Source organism: Mastigoproctus giganteus, chromosome 2 (assembly GCF_048544385.1).
Source record: "Mastigoproctus giganteus isolate SK-2022 chromosome 2, ASM4854438v1, whole genome shotgun sequence".
Lineage (NCBI taxonomy): Eukaryota > Metazoa > Arthropoda > Arachnida > Uropygi > Thelyphonidae > Mastigoproctus > Mastigoproctus giganteus.
Window position 1 is genome coordinate 10,052,085 of NC_143576.1, and position 26,745 is coordinate 10,078,829.

General features: G+C 37.3%; 1 protein-coding gene across 1 annotated transcript in view; it reads right to left on the reverse strand.

Moving 5' to 3' along the window:
• The window catches only part of nwk (FCH and double SH3 domains nervous wreck), a 505,896-nt gene that overhangs the window by 138,192 nt on the left and 340,959 nt on the right, over positions 1-26,745 (reverse strand). Inside the window, exons 12-13 of the mRNA XM_090389564.1 lie at positions 14,349-14,441; positions 10,662-10,713 (exon numbers count right to left, since the gene is read on the reverse strand). Of these exons, the coding sequence (XP_090245690.1) occupies positions 10,662-10,713; positions 14,349-14,441 (145 nt within the window). The remainder of the gene's footprint in view (positions 1-10,661; positions 10,714-14,348; positions 14,442-26,745) is intronic.

Genomic DNA, 26,745 nt, shown 5'->3' on the forward strand with positions numbered 1-26,745 from the left:
CTTTTTAGGTCCTAATGTGGCATAAAAGAGAAATTCAAAACAATTCTGTGTACATACAGAAACAAAACCAGTTCCATGGAGATGGATTGCTGATTTGGGCTGGCAGTCTCTGTGGTCATGCAGACTTCCATATCAAGAATGGGACACACACACACACACACACACACACACACACACACACACACACACACACACACACACACACACACACACACACACACACACACACACACACACACGTATAGAAATAAAATCCTGAAACTAATGGTCTTTCTTATGATGGTGCTTTAAGCAAACAGTTCATTCTGATGAATGATAATGCTCAACTTCACAGGATCCAGTTATTTAACAATATTTTGGAAAATGAGGATATGATCCATATGGATCAGCCTGTCTGCTGACCAATCTGAATCCCATTGAGCAGATTGAGAATACTCTAGGAAGATGTACTGCAGCCTGTCCAGGGATACTTAATCAACCTGAAGCAGCACTTCGCACAAGAGTGGCAAATGATTCCACACAACTGATTAATATCTTTATTTTATTGTTGTATCATAGGCATGAAATATAACTGGAAGTTGCTGAGGACCACACTAAAACAGTTATCTTTGCTCTGTGCATGTGCCATCGACAGTGACAAAAACTGTTTAAAACCTATTACTTTGTTTCTGATGTGTCCTGTTCTAATAATTACCATTCGCTGAGGAGTTTCTTTGAATATTTTTGACATAGTGATCAGAACTCAGCTTCAACTACATCATGATATAAATAGCATCATACACAGCAAAGTCTCAGGCTCCTTTGCACTACATGCCTAAACTTACACAAACATGATTTGCACATGCTGTGATCAGTATATACAAAGAGGAAAATCTGGAGTACAACCATGTAAGATAACCCACCTAAAATGGTCAAATTATTTGTTCTTTATCTTTTGGACACTGCAACGAAAGCTACTGTTTTATTCCTTTATTGTATTTTAAAGCTTTTATCTTATTTTATATCTGTTTTAGTGCTTTATTTATGTATATATTTTATATTGTATTTTATTTATTTTATTTTAATAAAGTCTGATTTAACCAGTTTGTCGGGTGTTGAAAGAAATTAGTGATATAATTTCTTGCAACACCCGACAATTTGTAAATTATTTTGTAAATTAGAAAATAGGCCTAACCCAAGGCCTATTTTCTAATTTACAAATTGTGTTCATGGGCAGATTTTCACACTGTGTTTTTTTTCAAATGAGTAGGAAATAGCATATCAACCATGCTATTATGCAGAATGATTATTTACAAAAGTTTTAAAAAAATACCCACACATTATATACAAAAACTAGGATCAATTGTCAGAATTGGTTCTCCACAACAACAAAATGAGTCTAAATCACTTTTACTTTAAAAGTACACCACTGGACATTTTCGGACTAAACTTATGATGAAGAACAACTTCCTCAACGAGAAAATGTAGTAGTAGTAGTAGTGGCATGTGATGCAAGAAAGCAAGTGTATGAGCTTATGCAGCACCAGCCAAAAAAAAAAAAAAAAATCACACCATTCCCTCCAAATGCCTGTCCAGTTCCTCCTTAAATTTATTCAACCTATCAACTTCCACAACAACAGATGGAAGTTTGTTCCAGCAATTAACCACCCCCTGGCTAAAGGCATATTTCCGCACATTTAGTCTACATCTGTCCTTGCTTAATTTGAATTTATGCCCCTTAGGTTCGTAATCTGAACAAGTGGAAGGATCCCATCAGAATTCAGTGTGCTCAACCCATTCAAGGCCTTATACACCTAAATCAGATCACCGCGCAGGTGCCTAGTCTCCAGCCATTGCAATTTGCAGAACTTAAGCCTCTCCTGGTAAGAGGATCCCTTCATTCCCCTCACCAATCTTGTTGCCCTTCTCTGTACATGCTCAAGCAAATCTACATCCTTCCTAAAATGAGGCCTCTAGACCTATACGCAGTACTCAAGGCGTGGCCTGACCATTGCCTTATACAGAGGGACAATCACCTCCTTTTCCCTGCTAGCAAAATTCCTATATATCATTGATAAAACCCCATGACCTGCCCTGGCAGCCTGTCTGCATTGCTCAGAAAACTTCATATCTGATTGCACAATTACTTCCAGGTCTTTTTCATTTTCTACCACCTTAAGTGTAGTACCACACAGTTGGTACGTTTCTCTGGGGTTACTTCTACCCATATGCAGTATTTTGCATTTGTCAAGGTTAAACTTCAGTTGCCACTTCTTAGCCCATTTGCCCAAATTATCTAGATCCTCTTGCAGTAGCACACTGCCATTACTGTCATTAACAACCCTGCCAACCTTTGTATCATCTGCAAACTTCGACATTAAGCCTGATATACCTTCATCAATATCATTGATAAATATACAAAACAACAGTGGACCTAACACCGAACCCTGTGGGACTCCACTAATAACATTAGTCCACGAAGAGCAGCACCCATTGATTACCACCTTCTGTCTTCTCCCACTTAACCATCCTTTTATCCATTATAGCAACTTACCCTTAATACCATTCTGCTCCAATGTAATTTACAGTGCTGGCACCAGCACAACTGATGGCTTAATACAACACATTATACAGCTACCTTTTCAATAACTGCCTTTACTATATTTATTATTTGTGGATGCAGTCATTTAAAGAAATAGTTTTAACTTTGAAAATGAAAATAACAAAACACACAGATTTAACCACAAGAATTACTGTATACAGTACATATCTTATTAAAAATATCTCAGAAAACTTAGGTAGATGGGCTGAGAAATGGCAATTGAAGTTTAACATTGGCAAATGTAAATTACTGTATATGAGTAGCAGTAATCCCAGGGTGTGTAGTAGTGTCAAATGATGCAAGAAAGCAAGCTTTATATAGCATTAGTCAAAAACAACTACACAAACCAATCAAATTGGTCATACAAAACTTCCCCTTAACAAACATGCTGTGTTTGAATTATTACTGCAGTCTTGTCTAGATGACCCTGCAATGCTTCTTTAACCAGTGACCACTATTGTTTTCCCCAGAACAGAAGTTAAATCAAACTGGTGGTGTTACAGATGTTATTAACTCAGACATTCAAGTTCTAGAATTTCTGAAAACATTAACACTTAAAGACATTGTTTACAATATTGGATTAGCATGGAAGGAAGTAAACTCAACTGCAATTGAAAACTGCTGGAAAAAATGTATTGGAAAAGATGAGATCACTAATAATAACCTCAAATTAGCAGCATTTTTGAAACAAGAAGCAAAGGCTACTTGTAATATACTTGGTGGCAGTCTTAGAGCCAATGACCTGGCTGCTTGGATTGAGGCAAATGCGGAAGCTCCAGTTGCATATTACTTGAACAAGAGCAAGGAAGAAATTGTAGCCTCTGTGAACAAGGGGAACACAATCGACAAACAAAAGGCTAGTGACATAGAGAGTGACTCAGAAGATAATGTAAATGACACATGTAAGGGAAAAAAACACTAGAAATCAACAAAGTACTTGAAAACATTATGGTGTGGTTAGAAGGGCAGAGTGATTATGAACATCTTCATTTATTGCATCTGACCACTGTTAAGAATTATGAACCAAAATAACGCTGCCATCAGTTCAGTGAACTAAATTAGGTAACTATTTCAAAATGGATGAATAAATTAAGTAAGTCCATAAGAGCACTGTGCATTAGTAGAATACAAAGGGAATGATACAATGTTTAATACTTTTAAGTCTTTTATTCTGCATATTCAAAAAACCTTAGTATATAGAGTATTTATATATTAAGTAAAGTGTATTTCTGTTAAACTGTGGGAAAAAAAAAAAAAAAAAAAAAAGTAAACTTTTTCAGCTATAACACATTTCAATTATACCATGGGTATTAAAGTTGTCACCTGATAACGACATAATATCAAGACTGCACTGTATTTGAAACAGGTGCAAAGAAGGGCAATGGGATTTGTGCGGGGAACAAATGGTGCTCTTACCAAGAAAGGCTTCATCTCTGCTAATTACAGCATATGGAGACTAGACATCTTCGAAAGTGCTTTGATGTGTTTAAGGCTTTGAATGGATTGAGCAAGCTCAATGCCTTCCTCTTGCTCAGACTATGCACAAGGAGACATAAATTCCAACTGAAGATGGAAGGTTGCAGAACAAATGTGTGGAACTACCAACTGGCCTTCAGCCAGCAGTCAACTGATTGTTGAAGTAGGCGGTTCAAATAAATTCAAAGAAGACCTAAACAAACCACTGGAAGGGGGTGGACAGGTGATGTGGGAAGTTTTTATTTTTATTTTTTTGGCTGATGCTGTATAAGCTTGGTTTCTTGCACTATTGCCACTACTATTATTAATACACTGTGGTTGTATTGCTCTTTTAGCTTCTTGGTATGTAACATTGTTTTTCTCAACTTTGTATTTCAGTATTCTCTTTTCTCTCTTCACATTCATTTAAGCAGGCATTATGCTTTTCCTCTACAACTGGAACATCTTGAATTTTTTAATATAACCTTGTCTAAGTTCTTGATATCACATTTTGTATAGACAACAGAACTTCTGCATGCTACCTGAGAGTGTCCACACTTCTGGCATTTAAAACAAAGCACAGAGTTTAGAATATATGGTCTCAATGAACAATTCAGGTATCCAGCTTCTACAGTTATTGGCAATTTTGAGTGTGTTAAAAGTTAATGTTATACTTTTTTGGAATAATTACCATTTCTCTTTTCACTGTTCTGCTATTTCACTATTTATTAATCTTGTACATTGAGAAAGTAAACTGTTATTGAAATTTCTGAATATATTTTTGCCTACAGTAGTTGCTCTCTGCTTGTTTTGTACTAGTAAGTTCTCTGATTTTCTATCATCTGATTGCTTTAGGAGAACTAGCTAAAGTTTCAAGAGTTTTTTTGTGTCTGAAATGGTGATTTCACATGGATAATTTGTTTATAAAATGAATAACTAAGAATGGTGATACAACTTGAGGATGTGTCTCTACCTCTTGTTGCTTAGCTGTATGTGCATAAACTTAATTTTCTGCTGGTCTGAGCAAGCAGATTGGAGAGTCTGCATTTCCCATGTTTCCTCCTTTCAGCCCTTGACAAGAGAAATTTTTAGCCAATGTATTCTGGCCCTATCATGGAAAGGCAAAAGTGCAGGAGTAGCACTGCTACAAAAGCAATGAAAAACTCCAAAGATGAAAGGTATTAGAACCTAGAGTACTTAGTACCATGCACAAAGTTTGACAGCTTCGAAGAGAGTAGCTACTTGCTGATATTAGACAGGAATTTCTAGATCAAATTTTTTTGGAAATACATATAAAAGAAGGTTCCAAAATGCAGAAGTAAAATGGATAAATGAGATAAAAGAAAAGTGGTTCTGTGAGTTTGAAGTTGGACAGTGAATAGATGCTAACTGGTTGCAGCACGTGTTTGGACTGGTTTGGAGGAGAGGGTGAAATTAGCATTAGTAGTGGCTTATGATGCAAGAAACCAAGTTTATATGGCATCAGCCAAAAAAAAAAAAAAAAAAAAAAAAAACCTTCCCATTTCACTTATCTATTTGCTCCAAAAGTTTGTCCAATTCTTCCTTGAATCTATTTAAGCTATTAACTTCCACAACTTCTATTAGAATAAGAAGCGACCTGGAGCGAGGGGGTGTTGGGGGGTTTCACGGACGGATGGCAGTCATCCTGGAATAGTTGGGTATATGGGATGTGTTAGGGTAACAAGGAATAGGCATAGGAGCATGTATGCTTGCATGTATACCAATGCTAGAAGTATAGTAAATAAATTTGATGAATTTGAAGTGTTGGTCAAGACATCAAAGGCAGATATTGTTGGGATAGCAGAGACGTGGTGTCACAAAGATATAAGGAATGCAGAACTGGAATTTGGGGAGTACAATGTGTAAAGAAAGGATAGACAGGACAGAAAGGGAGGAGGTGTTATGCTGTTAATTAAGAAAAACATAAAATCAAAAGAAGTGCATCCAGTTGATATAGATGGACAGTGCACTGTTGAGTCAGTTTAGTGTGACATAAGATAAGCACTGCGAAAGCAAAAATAAAAGTAGGAGTGTGTTATAGGCCTAATGACTCGAATGAGTACAATGAACAATTGTACAGAGAAATAGAGTGGGTCAGTAAATCAGAATGTCTTATAATGGGGGATTTTAACTTCCCAGATATTGACTGGAACTTGTGGGTTGGTCACTCACACACTAGTCAGACTTTTGTGGATTTATTGGATGATTGTTTTCTGCAGCAGCATGTTCGAGAGGCAACCAGGGAAAGTAATACTCTTGATCTGGTTATCAGCAGTGATCATTCGTGTATTAAGAATTTGCAGATAAAGGAACCACTAGGTGGCAGTGATCACAGTGTGCTGAAGTGGGATTTACTCAAAGAGGTAACTACCGTCAGGGGTAAAGGAAAGGGTTTTTGCTTCCGTAAAGGGGAGTACAGTGGTCTCAGACAGTTTTTAAATTCTGTACAGTGGGATCAACTGACGATGTTACAAACAGTAAATTCTAAGTGGGAAGCATTCCAGGAATTAATCGTGGAAGCTTCTAGACTTTTCATACCGATGAAGAAATATTGTTCAAGGTTTAGGCCTAAATGGTTATCAAATGAACTAATGAGACTCGTGTCAGAGAAGAAAAATGCATGGGATGCATATAAATTATCAGGCGACGCAGAAGCCTGTAGCAGATATAAGCTAGTCTGTAATCAGGTCACAAAGGAGGTTCGGCAGGCAAAGGCAGATTACGAGAAATCTTTGGCAAAAGATGCTAAGAAAAACAGCAAGGATTTCTTTACTTATATAAACTCTAAAAGGAAGGGGATGAATATGATTGGTCCACTTGACATCGATGGTTCGACTGTTGATGATCCTGCTCAGATAGCAAACAAACTGAATGAGTATTTTGCATCTACATTCACACGTGAGGAATTATTACAGTTTGAAAATGGAAGAAGGTTATCAAATTGTAGCAGTGTGCTTAATGATTTTGTAATAACTGAGAGCAAAGTGGAGGAGAAATTGTTGAAGTTAAACATAAGAAAGGCACCTGGGGTGGATGGGATCTATCCAGTTATATTAAAGGAGGCGGCAAAGCAACTAAGCAAACCCTTAGCCATAATTATGAGAGCATCCTTGGATTCAGGGGAGGTTCCCACGGACTGGAGATGTGCAAATGTGTATCCCCAATTCACAAAGGAGGTTCGAAGGGTGACACGAGTAATTACAGACCAGTTAGTTTAACTTCTGTTCCGGGTAAAATAATGGAGTCACTGGTTAAAGATGCATTGCAGGATCATCTAGACAAGACTGCAGCAATAATTCAGACACAGCATGGGTTTGTTAAGGGAAAGTCTTGTCTGACAAATTTGATTGGTTATTATGATGTGGTCACAAAGGAACTGGATGCAAAAAATAATTTTGATATCATATACTTGGATTTCAGGAAAGCTTTTGACAATGTTGCGCATGGAAGACTACTGTACAAATTGGAGCAGAATGGTATTAAGGGTAAGTTGCTACAATGGATAAAAGGATGGTTAAGTGGGAGAAGACAGAGGGTGGTAATCAATGGGTGCTGCTCTTCGTGGACTAATGTTATTAGTGGAGTCCCACAGGGTTCGGTGTTGGGTCCACTGTTGTTTTGTATATTTATCAATGATATTGATGAAGGTATATCAGGCTTAATGTCGAAGTTTGCAGATGACACGAAGGTTGGCAGGGTTGTTAATGACAGTAATGGCAGTGTGCTACTGCAACAGGATCTAGATAATTTGGGCAGATGGGCTAAGAAGTGGCAACTGAAGTTTAACCTTGACAAATGCAAAGTACTGCATATGGGTAGAAGTAACCCCAGAGAAACGTACCAACTGTGTGGTACTACACTTAAGGTGGTAGAAAATGAAAAAGACCTGGGAGTAATTGTGCAGTCAGATATGAAGTTTTCTGAGCAATGTAGACAGGCTGCTAGGGCAGGTCATGGGGTTTTGTCAATGATATATAGGAATTTTGCTAGCAGGGAAAAGGAGGTGATTGTCCCTCTGTATAAGGCAATGGTCAGGCCACGCCTTGAGTATTGCGTACAGGTCTGGAGGCCTCATTTTAGGAAGGATGTAGATTTGTTTGAGCGTGTACAGAGAAGAACAACACGATTGGTGAGGGGAATGAAGGGATCCTCTTACCAAGAGAGGCTTAAGTTCTGCAAATTGCAGTGGCTGGAGACTAGGCACCTGCGCGGTGATCTGATTGAGGTCTCTAAGGCCTTGAATGGGTTGAGCACGCTGAATTCTGATGGGATCCTCCCACTTGTTCAGAATACGAACCTACGGGGACATAAGTTCAAATTAAGAAAGGATAGATGTAGAATAGATGTGCGGAAATTTGCCTTTAGCCAGCGGGTGGTTAATTGCTGGAACAAACTTCCATCTGTCGTTGTGGAAGTTGATAGGTTAAATAAATTTAAGGAGGAACTGGACAGGCATTTGGAGGGTATGGTGTGATTTTTTTTTTTTTTTTTTGGCTGATGCTGCATAAGCTCCTACACTTGCTTTCTTGCATCAAGTGCCACTACTACTACTACTACTACTACTACAATGACAGATGGAAATTTGTTCTAGCTGTCAACCACTTGCTGGCTAAAGTCAAATTTCTGCACAGCAATTCTACAACTGTTTTCCCTCAATTTGAATTTAAACCCCCTCAAGTGCATAATCTGAGCAAGAGGAAGAATGTTATTAGCACTGAGTTTGCCCAACTCATTCAAAGCCTTATACACGTCAATCAAATCACCTCTCAGATGCCTAGTCTCCAGATGCTGCAATTTGCAAAACTTAAGCCTTCTTGGTAACAGTACCCCTTTGTTCCCCTCGCAAATCTCATTGCCCTTCTCTATACTCGTTCCAGCAGCTCTACATTCTTCCTAAAATGAGGTCTCCAGACCGGTATGCAGCACTCAAGGTGTGTCCTGACCATTGCCTTATACAAAGGGATAATCACTTTCTTATCCCTGCTAGCAAAGTTCCTGTACAGATTATAGATGCCAATTCAGAAGAACAGTGTTCACGAAAGTATCTACAGGAAAGGCATATAGCAGAGACAAAATGTCTATAAGACAGAATGTAGAGACTCTGTAAGAGATGACTTATTAATTAACTTGACTGTTCTCTTTTGAATGGAGTCTAGAAGCTTGAAAGAGGCTTTTGATCATCACCCCTCAGAGGAGGGAACAATATTCACATATGGTAAATTTTAGATTTGTACAGAATGAGCACTTGTTTAAATGAAATTAACACAGAATAAAAAAGAAAACCCAGTTTCTTGAATGAAGAAGCAACATTAGTGATATGCATATACTAAAAGATATTAGGAGCCAGGGAGCTCCTTAATACAGATATCTGATCTTTTCTAGAAATCGAAGTGTCAAAGATAAGCATAGGAGCAGTAGACTTTTTTTGTGAGATAGCACTAATTTTTAGAAGGACTGAAGATACTAGATTTTTAGTTAAACCAATCTCCAGGTAATATATCCATCGGTGTATTACCTGGAGATCGACATTTAAGGAATTGGGGGTGACTATTAAAGAAGTTGAAGCTGCTTGTACAGGGCAAGGTTTATCAACCTCTGAGGTGGATTGTGCTATCATCAGCAAAACAACAAATAAGATTTCCAGGCAGTCAATGATTTACCATAGCTATAACCTTCATTCCAGATTATAGTAAATGATTTACCATTTATTATAATCATTATAACCTCCCTCTCCCTAGAAGCATCTAGGGAGAAAGTTATAGTTCTGTTATTTATACAAGACAAGAAATGAGGTAGCATTTGGACTACGGTGTTCTGGTTTGGAGCATATGTTTAAGAAAAGACATGGAACTTCTTGAAAGGATCCAAAGATGGCCAGCTCATTTGATGAGAACAGCAAAACATCCATATGATAACAGACTACAGAGCTTTGGAACAAGACCCATCAGAGAACATCTGACTGGGCTAGTGGGAAAAACTGAATGATTGTGAAATTTTCACACTGAAATGTGACACAAAACTAGGAGGTATAAATATAAATTATTGAGATAAAATTAACAGACTGGACCTGAAGAAGTTTGTTTGGTCAACATGTTGTTGACCATTACAATAAACTGCCTTTCTGGGTGGCTAAGGCTGAAATTTCGTGAAATTTCAGCCTTAGCCACCCTTAGTCAGCCTTGAAATTTCGTGAAATTTCAACCCCAACTGGCAAAATTTAAGGGGTTAATATTGGAGCAGTATCTGCTTGTGGTAGGAAGAGTATGATAAGTGGGATATAGGTTGAATAAACAACTTTAATTTTTTATTTTTTGGCTCATGCGTTTTAAATATTCATCGCTTGTTTAATTTTAACCACTGTTGATATAACTTGGCACATGTTACTATGGAAACAAATTTATATGACAAACATATGTATGACAAACATATGTTTAAAGCTTTAGAGGGGTACTAATTCTACATAACCTGACCAAACTTTCTGCAGATCAGTAGCAAACAAGAGTGGGCAAATTTTTTGGGGATAAAATCATTCAATGTCCTTAAATGTATTTAACTTTATCTATCTGAAAAATTTATTGCTAAGAATTACAAAAGTTTCACTTGCCTCCTCCCTCACGCATAGCTTCAATCCTCGCTTCTGCTTTTTGTTTACTTGTCTGCAAATTAAGAAATATATGCATATGCAAAATAATAAAAACATAATATAGTTCTCAAACACCAAATATTAAAAAAAAAGTAAATATTATAAATAATACTATAATATGCAGAATACATAATAAGTGTAGTCTGATTACACTATTATTTTTAATATAAAATATCCAGTGATGAAAATTGGTGAAATAATGAGCAATTCAACCTACATGGAGTGTAATCTGCCTTTAATTTCTTAAAGAATTATCCTCCATGCAGGTTGAAAAATATTTAAGATCAATATTCAGTGATGAAGTAAATTAGATGAACTCTGAACTATATGGCCAAGTTCATTACTATACTTCACCATAGAAATACCTCTACATCAATAGAGACTGTTTCGGTTTATTCACAAAATAACTAAAAACCCATTACCACAAAATAAAAACATTCTATTCATACCATACAAATGTGTATATTATATATGCACATTTGTATGGTATGAATATGCATAAACATACATATGTACTGTGTGAGTAGAGTGGCACAGTGTGGTTATGATTAATGTACTTTGGCCACCTGTAGATGACAAACCACAAAATACACAGGAATGAAATCTGAAAGTGTCTAAACTTTGTGGAGACAAGTAGAAAAAGGCACAAAAATCATTCCAGAAAACATCACCAGGCTGCACCTGGTATTGCATGTAGTTAGCATGCAAAGTAAATCTCATGACATAATTAGTATTGCACACATCTCAGATGTGATAAAATCAGATCAAAGTAGCAAACAAAAGTCCACAGGGTATGCAAATTAAAGATTGTTTTGTTGGCTATGCTCCTTACCATGCCAAGAACAGGCAAGGTTCAATGGGAGTACTATCATTTACAAAACTTAAGAGCACTCCTTCCTCATAAGGGATTTTTGCAAAATGAGATAATTAAAAAAAAAAAAAACCAGGCACTCTGATTAGTATTAGTATTAGTAACGGCCGTATGGTGCAAGAAAGCCTATGGCTTATGCTGCACCAGCCAAAAAAAAAAAAAATCCGAACAAAACAATGATAAAAACAAAAATTAAATAAATAAATAAATAATAATAATTAATAAATAAATAAAAATAATAAAATGAAATTAAAAATTAAATAAAAAGGAAATTAATCCTATCATCCTATGCGCTTCCCTTACCCGAAAGTACTATCCAGATGACCTTTGAATTTCCCCAAACTGTCGGCCTCTACCACCCATGAAGGCAACTTATTCCAGTAATTTATAACTCGCTGGCTAAAATAAAACTTCCTGCAGTCCAATCTAAACATTTCCCCGCGTAACTTGAATTTATGTCCCCTAGTTCTAGCATCATTTATAATCTTGAAAATTTTGTCCTCATTCATTTTACTGATGCCTCTCAGAGCCTTAAACACCTCAATCAAATCTCCTCTAAGGTGTCTAGTTTCCAAACTCTGCAACCCACATATTCGAAGTCTTTCTTCATAAGGACGCCCTTTTGCCGATCTCACCAGGCGAGTTACCCTTCTTTGCACCCTTTCAAGAAGCTCGATGTCTTTCTTTAGGTGCGGTCTCCATACTTGAACACAGTATTCCAAGTGTGGTCTAACATAGGCCTTATATAATGGGATTATCACGTCCCTATCTCTACTTGCAAAAGTTTGATAGATCATCGATAGGACACCATGGGCCTTCCTTGCAACCTGTTTACAATGCTCAGAGAATTTCATGTCTGACCGTATCGTAACACCCAAGTCCCTTTCCTCCAGTACTGGGTTTAGTTGAACTCCACCAAGTGAATAAGTTATTTTGGGATTACTGTTTCCCAGGTGTAATACCTTACACTTTGTTGGATTGTAGCTTATGGCTGAGAATGCACCTAATTATGACAGCTGGCATTAGCAAAATCACTGTTATAATTAATGTAAATCACTTTGGACACCTAGAGGTGTCCAAAGGTCTAGAATATTTTTGCCTCTAGAAGTATCACTGACCTGGGTCGACATAACCAATGTACACTATGTGCACATTTTATAATATATATAAAAAATTTTATAAAATTAAAACCGTATACTAGTACTTAACCTTTATGCCCAATTAATATATTGGTAATGCCAATATTAATATAAATATTGATATAAACTGATTATTACAGAAACAGAAAATACCCAATCATTGTTTTTCCTTTCAGTCTGGGTGGTTGACCTCTGGGAAAGTCACCCAAATTGTAGGTATTAACAATAGATAATTTTGTATATTATCTTGTGTATATATATTCTTTAACAATCTCACATAAATTTACCAGGGTACTCCATAAATTTAACTAGGTATGTCTCTCAGTTATTCACTACTCTTCATATACTAATGGTAATTTAATAGTCATACAAGTAGTCTAACATAGTTTGTAGTCATACATGTAGTCTAACGTAGTAGTTGATAGTTTAAACAAATTCAAGGAAGAACTAGACAAACTGTTGAAGGGAATGAATAGGTGAAACGGGAGGAGGTATTTTTTTTGTAATGCTGTATAAAGTTTGCTTTCTATGTGTGTGTGTATGTGATGGTCTTTATATACATCACCTGTATTTATAAGGAGTGTAGAGGAAAGAAAATATGTAAGGAAAAAATATTATATAAAAACATAATATAAAGAAAAGTTAAGAGAAAATATAAATTATTATAAAGAATTATAAGATTACAGGTTCTGGCATTAATGCAAAAGAAAAGGAAAAGAAAAAAAATTACAATAATAAAGAGTCAAAAATACAAGAGTAGAGAAAATACTAATAGCAAAACAGGTCATGTGATTCATCTTCAGACTTATCCAGGACATGGTATATATCAATATAGCACATACCTTTTGGAAATAAAATGCCAGAAACTAGGAAAATATAATAATTAATAAACAAATTTAGTATCAGTAGAGTTGGGGAGAGTACCGCATAAAATAAAAGTGTAATACAGTATATAAATAATTATAATGATGAAAGGAACTGTAAAGGTCTTCATATACATTACCAGTATTTAGGAGTGTAAATGAAAGGAACACAAAATGAAAGTAAAGTGCAAGAATGTTATTATTACTTTTTTCTTTCCTTTACATTCCTAAATACTGTAATATATACGTAGACCATTACATACCTGTTATCATGAAAACAAAAGGAAGTAAGATATTTGAGGAAGATAACTATGAAGGACGGATAAGTAGTAGCTGGATATGTAATGACACCTTGAAGAACAAATTAACTAAAAAAAAAAAAAAATTTAAATAATTTTAACAATAAAAAATGCATAAGAAAGCAATAAGAAGATGTATAATGATCTTTATATACATTATCTTACCAGTATTTATAGAGAGTATAGAGGAAAGAAGGAAGCATAGGGAAAAGAGTAAAGTAAAATATTATATAAACATAATATATAGAAGAGTGAGAGAAAATATAAATTATTATAAAGAATTATATATTAGCACCTACCAAATGCCAAGAACCAGGATAATATAATAATTAATAAATGAATTTAATATCAGTAGAGTTAGGAAGGTAGCACATAAAATAAGAGTGTAATACAGTATATAAATAATTATAACGATGAAAGGAATTGAATTATTTGTAATTAAAGTTTATTTGCAATTAAATTAAGAAAATGGTTACCTCTGCTCGCCGAACTGTTTGCTTCAGTTCATCCATTTTAGTTTCTATATCTGTTTGTAATGACCCTTGTTCACCTGATCCTGCCTCAAGGGTCTAAATTTACAAAGAATATTAATGTAATTAGATTACTTAAGCAAGGCATTTAAATTCTCATACCAAATTCAATTTATTTCTTAAACTTAAAAAAATGAATTTTAACAAATCTTAACTGGTGCTAAATAATACATATAATATGCTGCCAGTTGTCTTCGCCATACTTGGAACTACAGGTATACAAGGCAAAATAAAAGTAAATAAACACCTATAATAAACAAAGTATTCTTTTATGTATTAATAAAAACAAACAGCCATCTGTTCTATGTGCTTTCCTTCAATTGAGATGATATATTATTCTACGTGCTTTGCCTCACTTGAGATGACATTCTGAAAACAGAGGACTGCGTGAGACACAGTTTCACGTAGCATCTCACTAGGGATGTTGGCTACATGCTGTTTAATGCTTGCTTTCAAATCAACAAGCATCAGTATGCTGCCACAGTAAACTATGTCTTTCAGGTATCCCCGTAGCCAGAAATCACAGGGATTGAGATCTGTGATTGGACTGGCCAGAACTGCGGAAAGTCTCTAGAAATGATGCAATCATTTCTGAACGTTGAATGGAGCAGTTCCTTCACTTGTCGACCAATGTGGAGAGGGGCACCATCTTGCATGAACACTATGGTCTCCAAGCATTGCCTTTCTTGCAGAGCAGTAATAATGTGATCTCTTATAAGAGCGCAGTACCATGCACTAGTTACCGTACCCCATGGGTGGGGGGCCATGAGGTGTAGACTCTTCAAAGAAAAATGGTGGGATTATAAACTCTGCTATGAATCCACACCATACTGTAGCATATGGACTTTGTAGTCATCTTTCATGCACAGCAGATGGATGAGAAGTTCTCCATATTCAGCAGTTTTGTGCATTTACAGTCCCATGAAGAGTGAAATGTGCCTCATCAGACCACAAGGTCATTCGAGCCCAAGTATCATCAAGTTCCATATGAGCCAGAAATCACAGAGCAAAGTCTATTCATTGTTGCTGATCACAAGACTTTAGTTCTTGCACTATGTGAATTTTGTATGGAAACCAGCATAAAATTATTCTTAGCACTTTATGCACAGTAGACCAAAGAATATTCAAGTCTCTTGACACACCTCTGGCACTACTGACTGGTAGTGTTTCACATTCTGACCTGAAGGCCATTGCAACCGCCACTTCATCCACTACCTCCAATTTCGATATGTCAGTGATTTTCAACCAGGGTTCCGCAAAGGATCCACAGATGTGCTGTTGAGTTTGGGGGAAGGTAGAAAAGAAGCGAGAAAAAAACTGAAGAATAAAAAAAATCATCGAGGTAAATTTTAGAAGTACTGTATATTTTTCTTGGAAGGCCGATAAGAATGAAAACAATAATAGTTTAATAAAAAAAAAAAAAAAAAAGTTATTATAGTAAAATTCCAAGAACTTCCATCCCTGTTGTTCCAGATCCCAAAATAACTCTGCAATGTACTTTTACCACCCTGCCTTTCACCACTGTCAAGCCACCAGTGTCAGTCTTCAGTCAGCTGTTGTTCGCATCGGGTGTGTTATTCCGTGCGAGTTTGCACTAATGCATTTTTGTTTATTTCTATTTTGTTTTAATTATTTTGTTATTTTTGAATTTAGTTTATTTTTATTAGGGCTTATTAGACATGGACAGATTTCTAATTAAAAAACATAAGTTAGATGATGACAATGAATCAAATGTAGCTGGCACTAGTTCTGGCAGTATAACACATAGTTTTAGAATTAATACTAACTGCACTGTCATGCGCCAGTATAATGAAGACTATATGTCTTTCGGATTCTTTTCATTTGGAGAAGAGCTAAGTCCTAAGTGTTGTTATTGCTGGTGAGAAACTGGCAAACCAAGCAATGGTTCCAAGTAAACTGAAAAGACACCTTCACAAAAAGCACTCACATTTATGTGAGAAACCAATTGAATATTTTAAAAGGCTTATAGCTGATCAAACGCACCAGACTGAACAATGTACCAAAATCACAACTATTTCTGACAAAGCTCAAGAATCAAGCTATGCCATTGCCGAAATTGTGGCAAAAAAGATGAAGTCACATACAATTGCTGAGTCATTTTACCAGCATGCTGTAAAATTGTAAATATTATGTTTGGCGAGGAATATGAAAAAGAGATTTTGAAAATTCCTATGTCTGATAACACTATTAGTCAGCATATATAAAACATGTCTCAAGACATTGAGTCACAAGTGATAGCTAACATTAAAGCAGCAGATTTTTTTGCCATCCATTTGGACAAGTCAACTGACATCACTGGAAAAGCTCAACTCTGCTAGCATTCAGCAGGTTTGTTTGTAATGGAGACATCATTCAACAATTTTTATTTTGCAAACCACTTCCAGAAACAACAAAAGGCCAAGACATCCTTAATGTTGTCCACAGTTATCAAGATTTGTCATGGAAATCATGCATCAGCATCTGCACCGATGGTGCTCCCTCTATGCCAGAAAGCCTGAAAGGATTCATCGTGCTGGCCAAGCAAAAGAACCCTGGCATTGTTTTTACACACTGTTTTCTGGCCCTCATTTCAAAATCAGTAGTACCTGAGCTCCAAAAAAGTACTGGATGAGACAATCAAAATGGTTAACTACATCAAGAGTAGACCATTAAAATCGATCTTGTTTTCAGCACTGTGTTCTGCTATGGAAGCTGCTCACACACAATTCCTACTGCACACAGAAGTGAGGTGGCTATCTCGAGGGTGGGTACTTTCAAGGTTCTATGAACTGAGGAAGGAGCTTATAATTTTTTTTACGTCTGAAGAACCTGAGCTGACTGACCTGCTTAGTGATGAAACCTAGTGCAATAAAGTTGCTTTCCTAGTTGACATTTCCCAAGTCTTGAACACTCTTAAGAGTATGCAGGGAAAGAATGAAAATATTCTTACTTGTTGTTGTTGTTTGGTTTTTAGGAGCATTAGCAACTAAGGCCATATTGCTCCGGGGATATGCGGTGGTCATTCCCTGACCTTTCCCCAACCTCCGTAATTGGTGGTCATGGGCTCAAACCCCAGTCTAATCAAGAAGCATGTGCTACGCACTGCTTCTCCTGCCCACCTGACTATGGAGGCACCATTCTTACTTGTACTGACAAAATTAACTCTTAAGAAAAAATTAACATTGTGGGGAGCCAGAATCAAAAAAAGAGAACAAAGTTGAAATGTTTGAGCTGACAAAAAGTTGCAGACTGGATAAAAATCTTGTCGATTTAATTCTACAAAAATTTGTCACTGCTGAGTAAAAATATTGAAAATTATTTCCCATCACCTGATGTATCTTCCTCAGACTGGGTAAGAGATCCATTTGTGTTAAGTGCGTTGGAATCAGCAGAATTAACTGTTATAGAAGAAGATAAGCTGATGAAAATAAGAAACAACAGAGGACTGAAACTAAAGCACTAATCGACAGATTTGCCCTCATTCTGATTGTCTCTCTGGCAGGAGTACCTCATTATCACAAAGAAGGCAATTGAAGCGCTCCTTCCTTTCTCTACATTGTATCTGTGTGAGGCTGGCTTTTCTACTACGAACACAATGAAAAGCAACAGGTTGCGGCTTCTGTTGTTGTTGTTATTTGGTTTTTAGGAGCATTAGCAACTAAGGCCATATTGCTCCAGGGATATGCGGTGGTCATTACCTGACCTTTCCGCATCCTCCGTATTTGGTGGTCATGGGCTCGAACCCCGGTCTAATCAAGAAGCATGTGCTACGCACTGCTGCTCCTGCCTACCGAGGCGCCATCGTGGGTTCAAACATTGGAGAGGACTTGAGGGTATGCTTATCAACCATCTGACCTCGGACAAGGGACCTCACCAAGCACAGGTTTCTCGCTGATATTTTTAAATAAATGATATTTTAATCACTTTAATGATTTTTTTTATATAAATAGCATCTTTTCCAATGATATCTTATTTTAATAATTGGAATAATAACAAATATGAACATAAATTTTAAAAATAAATCTTTTGAAATCCAGACCAATATTATTTTAAAAAATAACACATTAATTAGAATTTTTGCTATTGAACTTTTAAACACAATCTTAATATGCGTTTTTTTTTTTTTTTTTAAAGGATAAAATCTCTCCTTAAAAAACTGATGGTGTACCTTGACAATTTTAGCACCTTACTTAGTGTGCCCTGAGTTGAAAAAGGTTGAAAAGCGCTGCGATATGTGGTTGTCCCCTGCCTGGAATTACACCTAACTCCCCGGTTGCTTCAAATTTCTTTATTAGGTTTCGAAGTCCCACTAACGTCAAAGGTCCTTTACGCAAATCTTTCAGTTTCTAATATTCATGTAGCGCTGCATTTAGTATTACTATTATTCTGGTAGAACAGTTTTACTGAAAGAGCATGTTCCTGTTTTGTAAGAGTCAATGATTATTGACAGTGCATTGGCGCCTTTCTGCTTTTATCTAACAGGAAGTCATTTGCGTAAGCAGGTGTGTCTTGAAGTAAATGACAACTTTTATGTATGTACAGCACTGTTTCCCCTGGTAGCGGAAATTTTAACAATTTTTTTTCCCTTCTACAAATCACTTCCCCGTAACCTAAATGACATACCCACCGATTTTCACAGCGCTAACTCTAACCGTTTTGACACTAGAGTCTTCTGAATAGGGAAACTTATTTTATAACCACCCAGTATATACACACATATATATATACACTATGCTGTCACTTTATTAGGTACACATAGCTAGTAGCATGTTGAGCCTCCTTTAGCCTTCAAAACAGCTTGAATTCGCTAAGGCATGGATTGAACAAGATGCTGAAAATGTGCAGAAATGGAGTACAATGCAGACACGAGTGTGTCATGCAGTTCCTTGAGATTCAACAGTGGTGTAGGCCTGCAGCGAACAGCCGTTTTGAGCTCATTCCAAAGATGTTCAATAGGATTGAGATCCATGGACTGAGCAGGCCACTGAAGCAAAGAAAAGTCATTGTCATGTTCCTGGAACATGACAATGAAGATTCGGGCTTTGTGCACCAGTGCATTAACCTGCTGGAAGTAGCCATCTGACTAAGGGTAAACTGTCAACATGAACGGATGCACTTGGTCAGCAACAATGTTTAGGTACGATGTGGCATTCAGATGTGAATCTATGGGTATCAATGGACCCAACATGTGCCAAGAAAACATTCTCCACACCATAACACTGCCCCCCACCACCTTGCACAGTAGTCGTCAGACATGACAGGTCCATGGATTCATGTTGTTTTCGCCAAATTCTGAGCCTTCCATCAATATGATGCACCAGAAACTTCGAGTCATTAGACCAAGCAACTGTTTTCCAATCCTTGATAGTCCTGTGCTGGTGTTGCTGTGCCCACAGGGGGCATGCTTCATTGATAACAAAGATACGCAATGTGGTCATCGGCTGTAGCCCATTCGCAACAAAGTGTGACTAGTGGTCCGTTGCGATATTTTGTTTTGCACACCAAGGTTGTGTTCTGACATGATGTGCGGCATTGTGGCCCATTTTTTTGCTTGCACAATTCTAGCAATCCTCCTCTGACCTCTCTCATCAACAAGCAATTTTCTTCCACAGGAGTGCCATTGAGAGGATGTTTTCTGTTCGTTGCACCATTCTCAATACACCCTTGAAACTGTGGTGCATGAAAAGTTCAGGAAAACTGCTGTTTCAGAGCTGCTTTGTCCAGCACATATTGCACCTACTACATGCCACATTTGAAGTCTGTTAGATCACTCCTTTTCCCCATTCTTGCTACGGTTTGTATGCTTAACTGATACTAGAAAGGTTGTTCTGCTGCATTTATATCCACAAATGTGGTCATGTGACTTGCAACATTGTGGGACAAACCATTTATGTGCACAACAGGGGTGTATCTAATAAAGTGGCAGCACAGTATATATATTGTAATAAATATGAGTTACATGACAGCCAAAAGCAAAGATAGCCAAAATGTGAATAAAAGAAATAAATAAAAAATTAATTAAAATGGTGACCTGTAAAATTTTACAGGTTACCATTTTTTAATTATTTTTTATTTATTTCTTTTATTCACATTTTGGCTATCTTTGCTTTTGGCTGTCATGTAACTCATATTTATTACAATATAGAAATATATACACATTTGCATCCTTTGCTGCTTTGTGCACTTTAGTGCATTTGACATATCCAATGTATTTTATCTTCCCACTATTTTAACAGTTTTAATTCATTTGTATTACACACACACACACACACGATAAGTGGTACTTACTGACCAAACCTAAGAAAGCAGTTGAAAACTGCTTTCTTAGGTTTCATCAATATGTTTCACAAAAGTTGAGTTTCACTGTTATAAGAATGAATGGCTAACAAGAAAGGAGAGTCTGGTTGACACAAATCTACAAGCTCCTTCCCAAGTTCAAGGATCAAACAGATATACTGAGCAAATGTCATCTTGTCATTACAAAAAAGGAGGGGAAAAAAACAAGGTAAAAGAGGTAAAAGATATACTTCAGTAGACTGAGTTCTGTACAATTAGTGACACAACTACAGAGGAATGATGCTGGTGGGAGGGGCATTTCTAAACAACATGAGAACATTTCTCTGATATATACTGTTAGTGGCAAACTGAAGAAAGTCTCTATCCACTTTCTGCACTCCTGACAGTTATTCAAAAGATAGAAACCTGTCAGTGAGATAGTCTGTTATGGGCTTCCAGGAAGGGGTGTGTGCTCTAAGACTACTTCCGAGATTGAGGTTCTCCATGCACAGACCTCCCCTGTATTAGATTTGGAAGTAACATTTCAGAACATCATGGGTGCAGCTTATATTCTGATCTCATCAACTTTTTCATGCAACTGCTTCATGTCCTCTTCTGATGGGGCAGTTACATTTGACCAGTACTCCACTGCATAGAGCAGTTTTAAAGTTGATGGGACTGCCGATGCCCAAATTTCTCAGCATACAGAATAGCAGCATAGAAGAGAGAGTGAATATATTTTCTTGTGACTGTCTCATCACACATACATAAAAGGTGTTGTTTCATTATCCAGCACATTCTGAGCATTTTAAGTTGTGCTGCTTCAATGTGATGGTGGTACCTAGCTTTCTGTCAGACTGCTCCCAAGTCCATATGTGTGTTAACTACTGGATTTTGTTTTCCTTTGAATTGGGAGATCTGCGATGGCATGCTTCAAGGAGAAGATTATAATCCAGATGTCTGGGTTTATCTTGAGGTCTGTTTGGCCCAAAAATAAACCCAGTCTATGTACATGCAAGAAAGCTCAGATGCACTCTTAGTGATTATCACCCTGAAACAGGATACTGGCCACCCAAACTGTAAGTAACACCCCATTTGGAACTCATATCTTTACAATTTACCAACTAAGATGCTATCAACTACCTGTTCATCTGACAAACTAAATGAATATCAGATGAACTGATGAGACTTGTGGCAGGGAAGAAAAATACACGGCATGATTACAAATTAGCATGAGACAAAACCTACAGCAAGTACAAACTAATCTGCAATCAAGTCACAAAGAAGGTCAGGCAAGCTAGAGCACATTATAAGTCTTTGGCTAAGAATGAAGAGAAATGTAGCATAAAATTTTTTACATATGATAACAATTAAAATAAAGGAATGAATCATGTTGGTCCACTACACATGAATAGCATTACTATTGATGATCCTGTTCAGGTTGCTGACAAAATAAATAAATATTTTGCATCTACATTTACTCAAGAAGTTTTTAGGGATGGAATACCAGACATTAACCAAGTTATATAACCGTGAGCTAAATGATTTGAGATAACTGAGAAGAAAGTGGAAAAGAAATTGCTGAAGCTAAAAGCACCTGTGGCTCATGGGATCTATCCAATTATATATCATTCTTCTCTTTTTTGGTGATTCCCTTCTACTTCTCTCTCTCTCTCTCTCTCTCTCTCTCTCTCTCTCTCTCTCTCTCTCTCTCTCTCTCTCTCTCAGGGTACTCAAATTTTTTTTGCCTGGTGCAGCATAAGCCTCAGGCTTCCTTGCACCATATGACTAATAATAATAATAAATATTAAAAGCAGATGCAAAAGAAGTAAGCAAACCTTTAGGAACAATTATGTCAGCATACTTAGATTCACAGGTCCCTATAAATTGGAGATGTGCAAATGTCTCCTCTATTCACAAAGGAGGATCAAGGTTGAAGTGAATAATTACAGACCTCTAAGTTTAACTTCTTTTCCAGGGAAAATAATAGAATCACTGATTAAAGAAGTAATGCAGGATATCCTAGACAGATATGCAGTTATACACTGAAAGGACAGAATTCATGGGATACCTGATTCCTGGGCAACGTGACGTTGTCATCCCTCTCACTAGTGGACAAACCCACAGCTTGAAAGGTATATTGGTACATTGCATTCACGTAGATGATAATTTGATGTCAGTATGGATAAATGTTGTGAGTTAAATGACTTTGAAAGAGTAGATGCCCGATGCATGTGTCACTCTATCATGGAGGTGGTACAGAAATTGCACTATCCCTGTTTGGCAGTATTAAGAGTGTATCAGGAATATGCCATTTCTGGAATAACATCTCACCGTGGACAGTGATGTGGGCAAAGAAAGGTAGTGGATGAATGTGGCTGTCAACATCTGTCCCGCATTGTTTCAGCCAACAAGAGAGCAACAGTGGCACAAATCACTCTCGACTTCAACGAGGGAGGTGCCAGAAACATCTCCACCAAGACCATCAGGTGATAATTAGCTGCAATAGGTTATGGGAGCTGCTGTCCCACCAGAGTCCCACTGCTAACACCACAACACAGGATTCTATGCCTCAACTGGGCAAAAGAACATCAGCACTGCACCTTGGATGATTGGAGGCAGGCCTTCTGGTCCGATGAGTCCCGCGTTCAATTATTTCGAAATTAGCATTAGCAGAGGCATATGATGCAAGAAAGCAAGCTTATTCAGCATCAGCCAAAAAAAAAAAAAAAAAAAACAACACACACCACTCCCATTTCACCCCTCTGGACAGGTATTTTGAAAGAACGGAGGGGTGAAATGGGAGTGGTGTGTGTTTTTTTTTTTTTTTTTTTGGCTGATGCTGAATAAGCTTGCTTTCTTGCATCATATGCCTCTACTAATGCTAATGCTAATTTCGAGTGGGCAGCAAAGTGCGTATCTGGCAAAAACCGCATGAAGCTATGCATCCGTCATCATGTCAACAATGAACTATTCAGGCAGGTGGATGGTCAGTAATGGTCTGGGGCATGTTCAACTGGCATACATTGGGACCTCTGGTATGACTAGACATCTCTGAACAGTCCAGATAACATGTCTATCCTTGCAGACCATCTGCATCCCTTCATGGTCATCATGTACCCACATAGCAATGGGCTCTTCCAGCAGGGTAATGTGTCTCCCCACAGAGCCGTGGTGACTATAACATGGTTCGAAGAGCATTCCACAGATTTTACCACCACAGAATGGCCTCCCTATTCACCAAACATGAACCCTGTGGAGCATCTTTGGGATGTTGTGGAAAGGTCTGTTTGAGCTTTAGATCCTCCCCCCCCCCCAGGAATGTGATAGAATTATGGACAGCAGTGCAGCAAGCATGGATGGAAATACCTGTGGAATGCTTTCGTGAACTAGTGGACTCAATGCCTCATCATGTGGCTACCCTTATCTGGGCGAACTTACCCATTACTAGGTAGGTATCCCATGATTTCTGTCCACTCGGCATATAGCGATCAGAGCATGCATTTCTAAGGTTCTTAGGGGGTGTTCTTGTCGAACCAATCTGACTGGATACTAAAATCCTGTAACAAAGGAAATTGATATAAAAAATATTCTGATATCATATACTTAAATTTCAGAAGAACTTTGACTACTTTTTCCATACGAAAGATGCTGTACAAATTGGAGCAGTGTGCCATTAGGGGGAAACTAGTGCTAAAGGGATGGTTGTGTGGGAGAAAATAGAAAGAGTTTATTAATGGGTCCACTCTTCTTCTTGGACTAATGTTATTAGTGGAGTCTGATAGGGTTTAGTGCTGAGCCCATTATTGTTTTCAATATTTATTAATGATGCTGATGAAGACATATCATGCTTAATCTCTAATTTTACATGCTAGCAGACAGGCTGCTAGCTGTCTCACTGACTTTTGTCAATGATATACAAGAATTTTGCCAGCAGAGATAAGGAGGTAATTATTCTGCCCTCCCCCCCATTTGCAAGGCCCTGGTGTTGTATAAGGCAATGGTAAAGCCACACTTGATTAATGCATACAGGTCTGGAAGCCTCATTTTAGAAAGGATGTAGCTGCCGCAAAGGGTAGTACTAGTACAAATAACACAAGAAAGCAAGCATCAGGCAAAAAAAAAAAAAAAATTTCACCCATCCGTATCCTCCAAGAATTTGTATACTTCTCCTTTGAATTATCCACTTCACAACAAAATTAACTCTAAAAGAACAAGTCATTATCAATTTACACAAGTATAAATATAAACTGTGTTTTTTTGTTTTTTTTTTGGCTGATGCTATACAAGTTTGCTTTCTTGCATCATTTTCCATTACTACTACTTTTTCTAAGTATGTAGAAAACATTAAGTATTTAAAGATTAAGTTCTTTGTTAAGTTCTTATTATAAATTTGAAAATAACTTCTAATAAGAACTTAACAAACTTAAGCTCTAAGTACTTAATGTTTTCTATATACTTAGAAATAGTAGTTGTAATGGAAAATGATGCAAGAAAGCAAACTTGCATAGCATCAACCAAAAAAACAAAAACAACACAGTTCATCAATCCATATCCTCCAAGAATTTGCCTAGTTCTCCCTTGAATTTATTCAACCCATCCACTTCTGCAACAACAGATGGAAGCCTGTTCCAACAATCAAACACTCACTGGCTGAAGGAAAACATCCACACATCTATACTGCAACCATCCTTCCTCAACTTGAATTTATGCTCCCTCGTGTGTAGTCTCAGCAAATGGAAGAATACCATTAATATTCAGCTTACTCAATCCATTCAAGGCTTTAAACACCTCAATCAGATCCCCCACAGGCACCTGGCAGGGCCATGCAAAGGTATTTGGGGGCCCTGATGCAAAAGGATTTCACAGGCCTTGTTTATTTATGTTGAGACAAAAAATAGACATATTTGGGACCCTACAGTGGAGGCCTGGTACGCCACATCCAAAACACTCCCCATTTTCAAGGCCCTGGTGCCTGGTCTTGAGACATTGCAATTTGCAGAACCAAAACCTTTCTAGGTAAGAGCACCCTTTTGTTCCCTTCACCAATCTGGTTGCCCTTCTCTGCACCTGTTCCAGCAGTTCTACATCCTTCCCAGAGTGAGACCTCCATACCCATAATACAGTACTCAAGATGTGGCCTAACCATGGCCTTATACAAATGGATAATCACCTCCTTAACCTGCCAGCAAAGTTTCTGTATATTTCCTACATGTCTCATTGACAAAACATCATAAACTGTCCTGGTAGGATGTCTACTCTACTCAGAGAATTTTGGTAATTTGGAATTACTGCTACCCATATGGAGTAATTCAACAGACATGAGCCAGCATTCCTACAGCACATACCTCATTAAATCCATGCAACTTTTGGCCCTTAAGGGCTAAAGAAAAACCTACTAACTATCAGGTAGGGGTACCTAATAAAGTGGCCACTACATGTAAATGGACAAACTGTACAGCAAATGCCCAAAGTTTTGTCATTCCCATACTCCAGGACAATTTTGGTGACTTTAAAATTTACATGTTTGAGAGGGAAATGTTTTAATCCCTTCAGGATCACACATAGATCTACATATGCTCCTGACTGCCTTGAAATTTTTCTAATATATGCTACCATCTCTTATCTGTGATTTTAACTACTTGTAGATACAGTTTATAATAGATGGAATACATGAAAATAGCTTTTAAAATCAGAGAAAAAGATTGTGCCAAAATTGTGAAAAAACAACTGTTAACCACAGTTGTATGGTTTGGCCTTATTATTATTATTAGCCATATGGTGCAAGAAAGCCTGAGACTTATGCTACACTACTCAAAAAAATTTCAGTTACCCTGAGAAACAAAGAGAGAGAGAAAACAAGAGTTAGAAGTAGACAGAATCACCAAGAAAGAGAAGAATGATGATATCCAGCTCAGGACCATGGATGTGCCAAATCCATACTCACCAGATGTGAGCCCCTAGGGTCATAAAAGATGAAATTGGAGGATTTCTATGGAATTCACATTAAGAATTTGGTAAAACCAAATCAAGTAATATAAGCAGAGAATATAACTGCATCAAATAA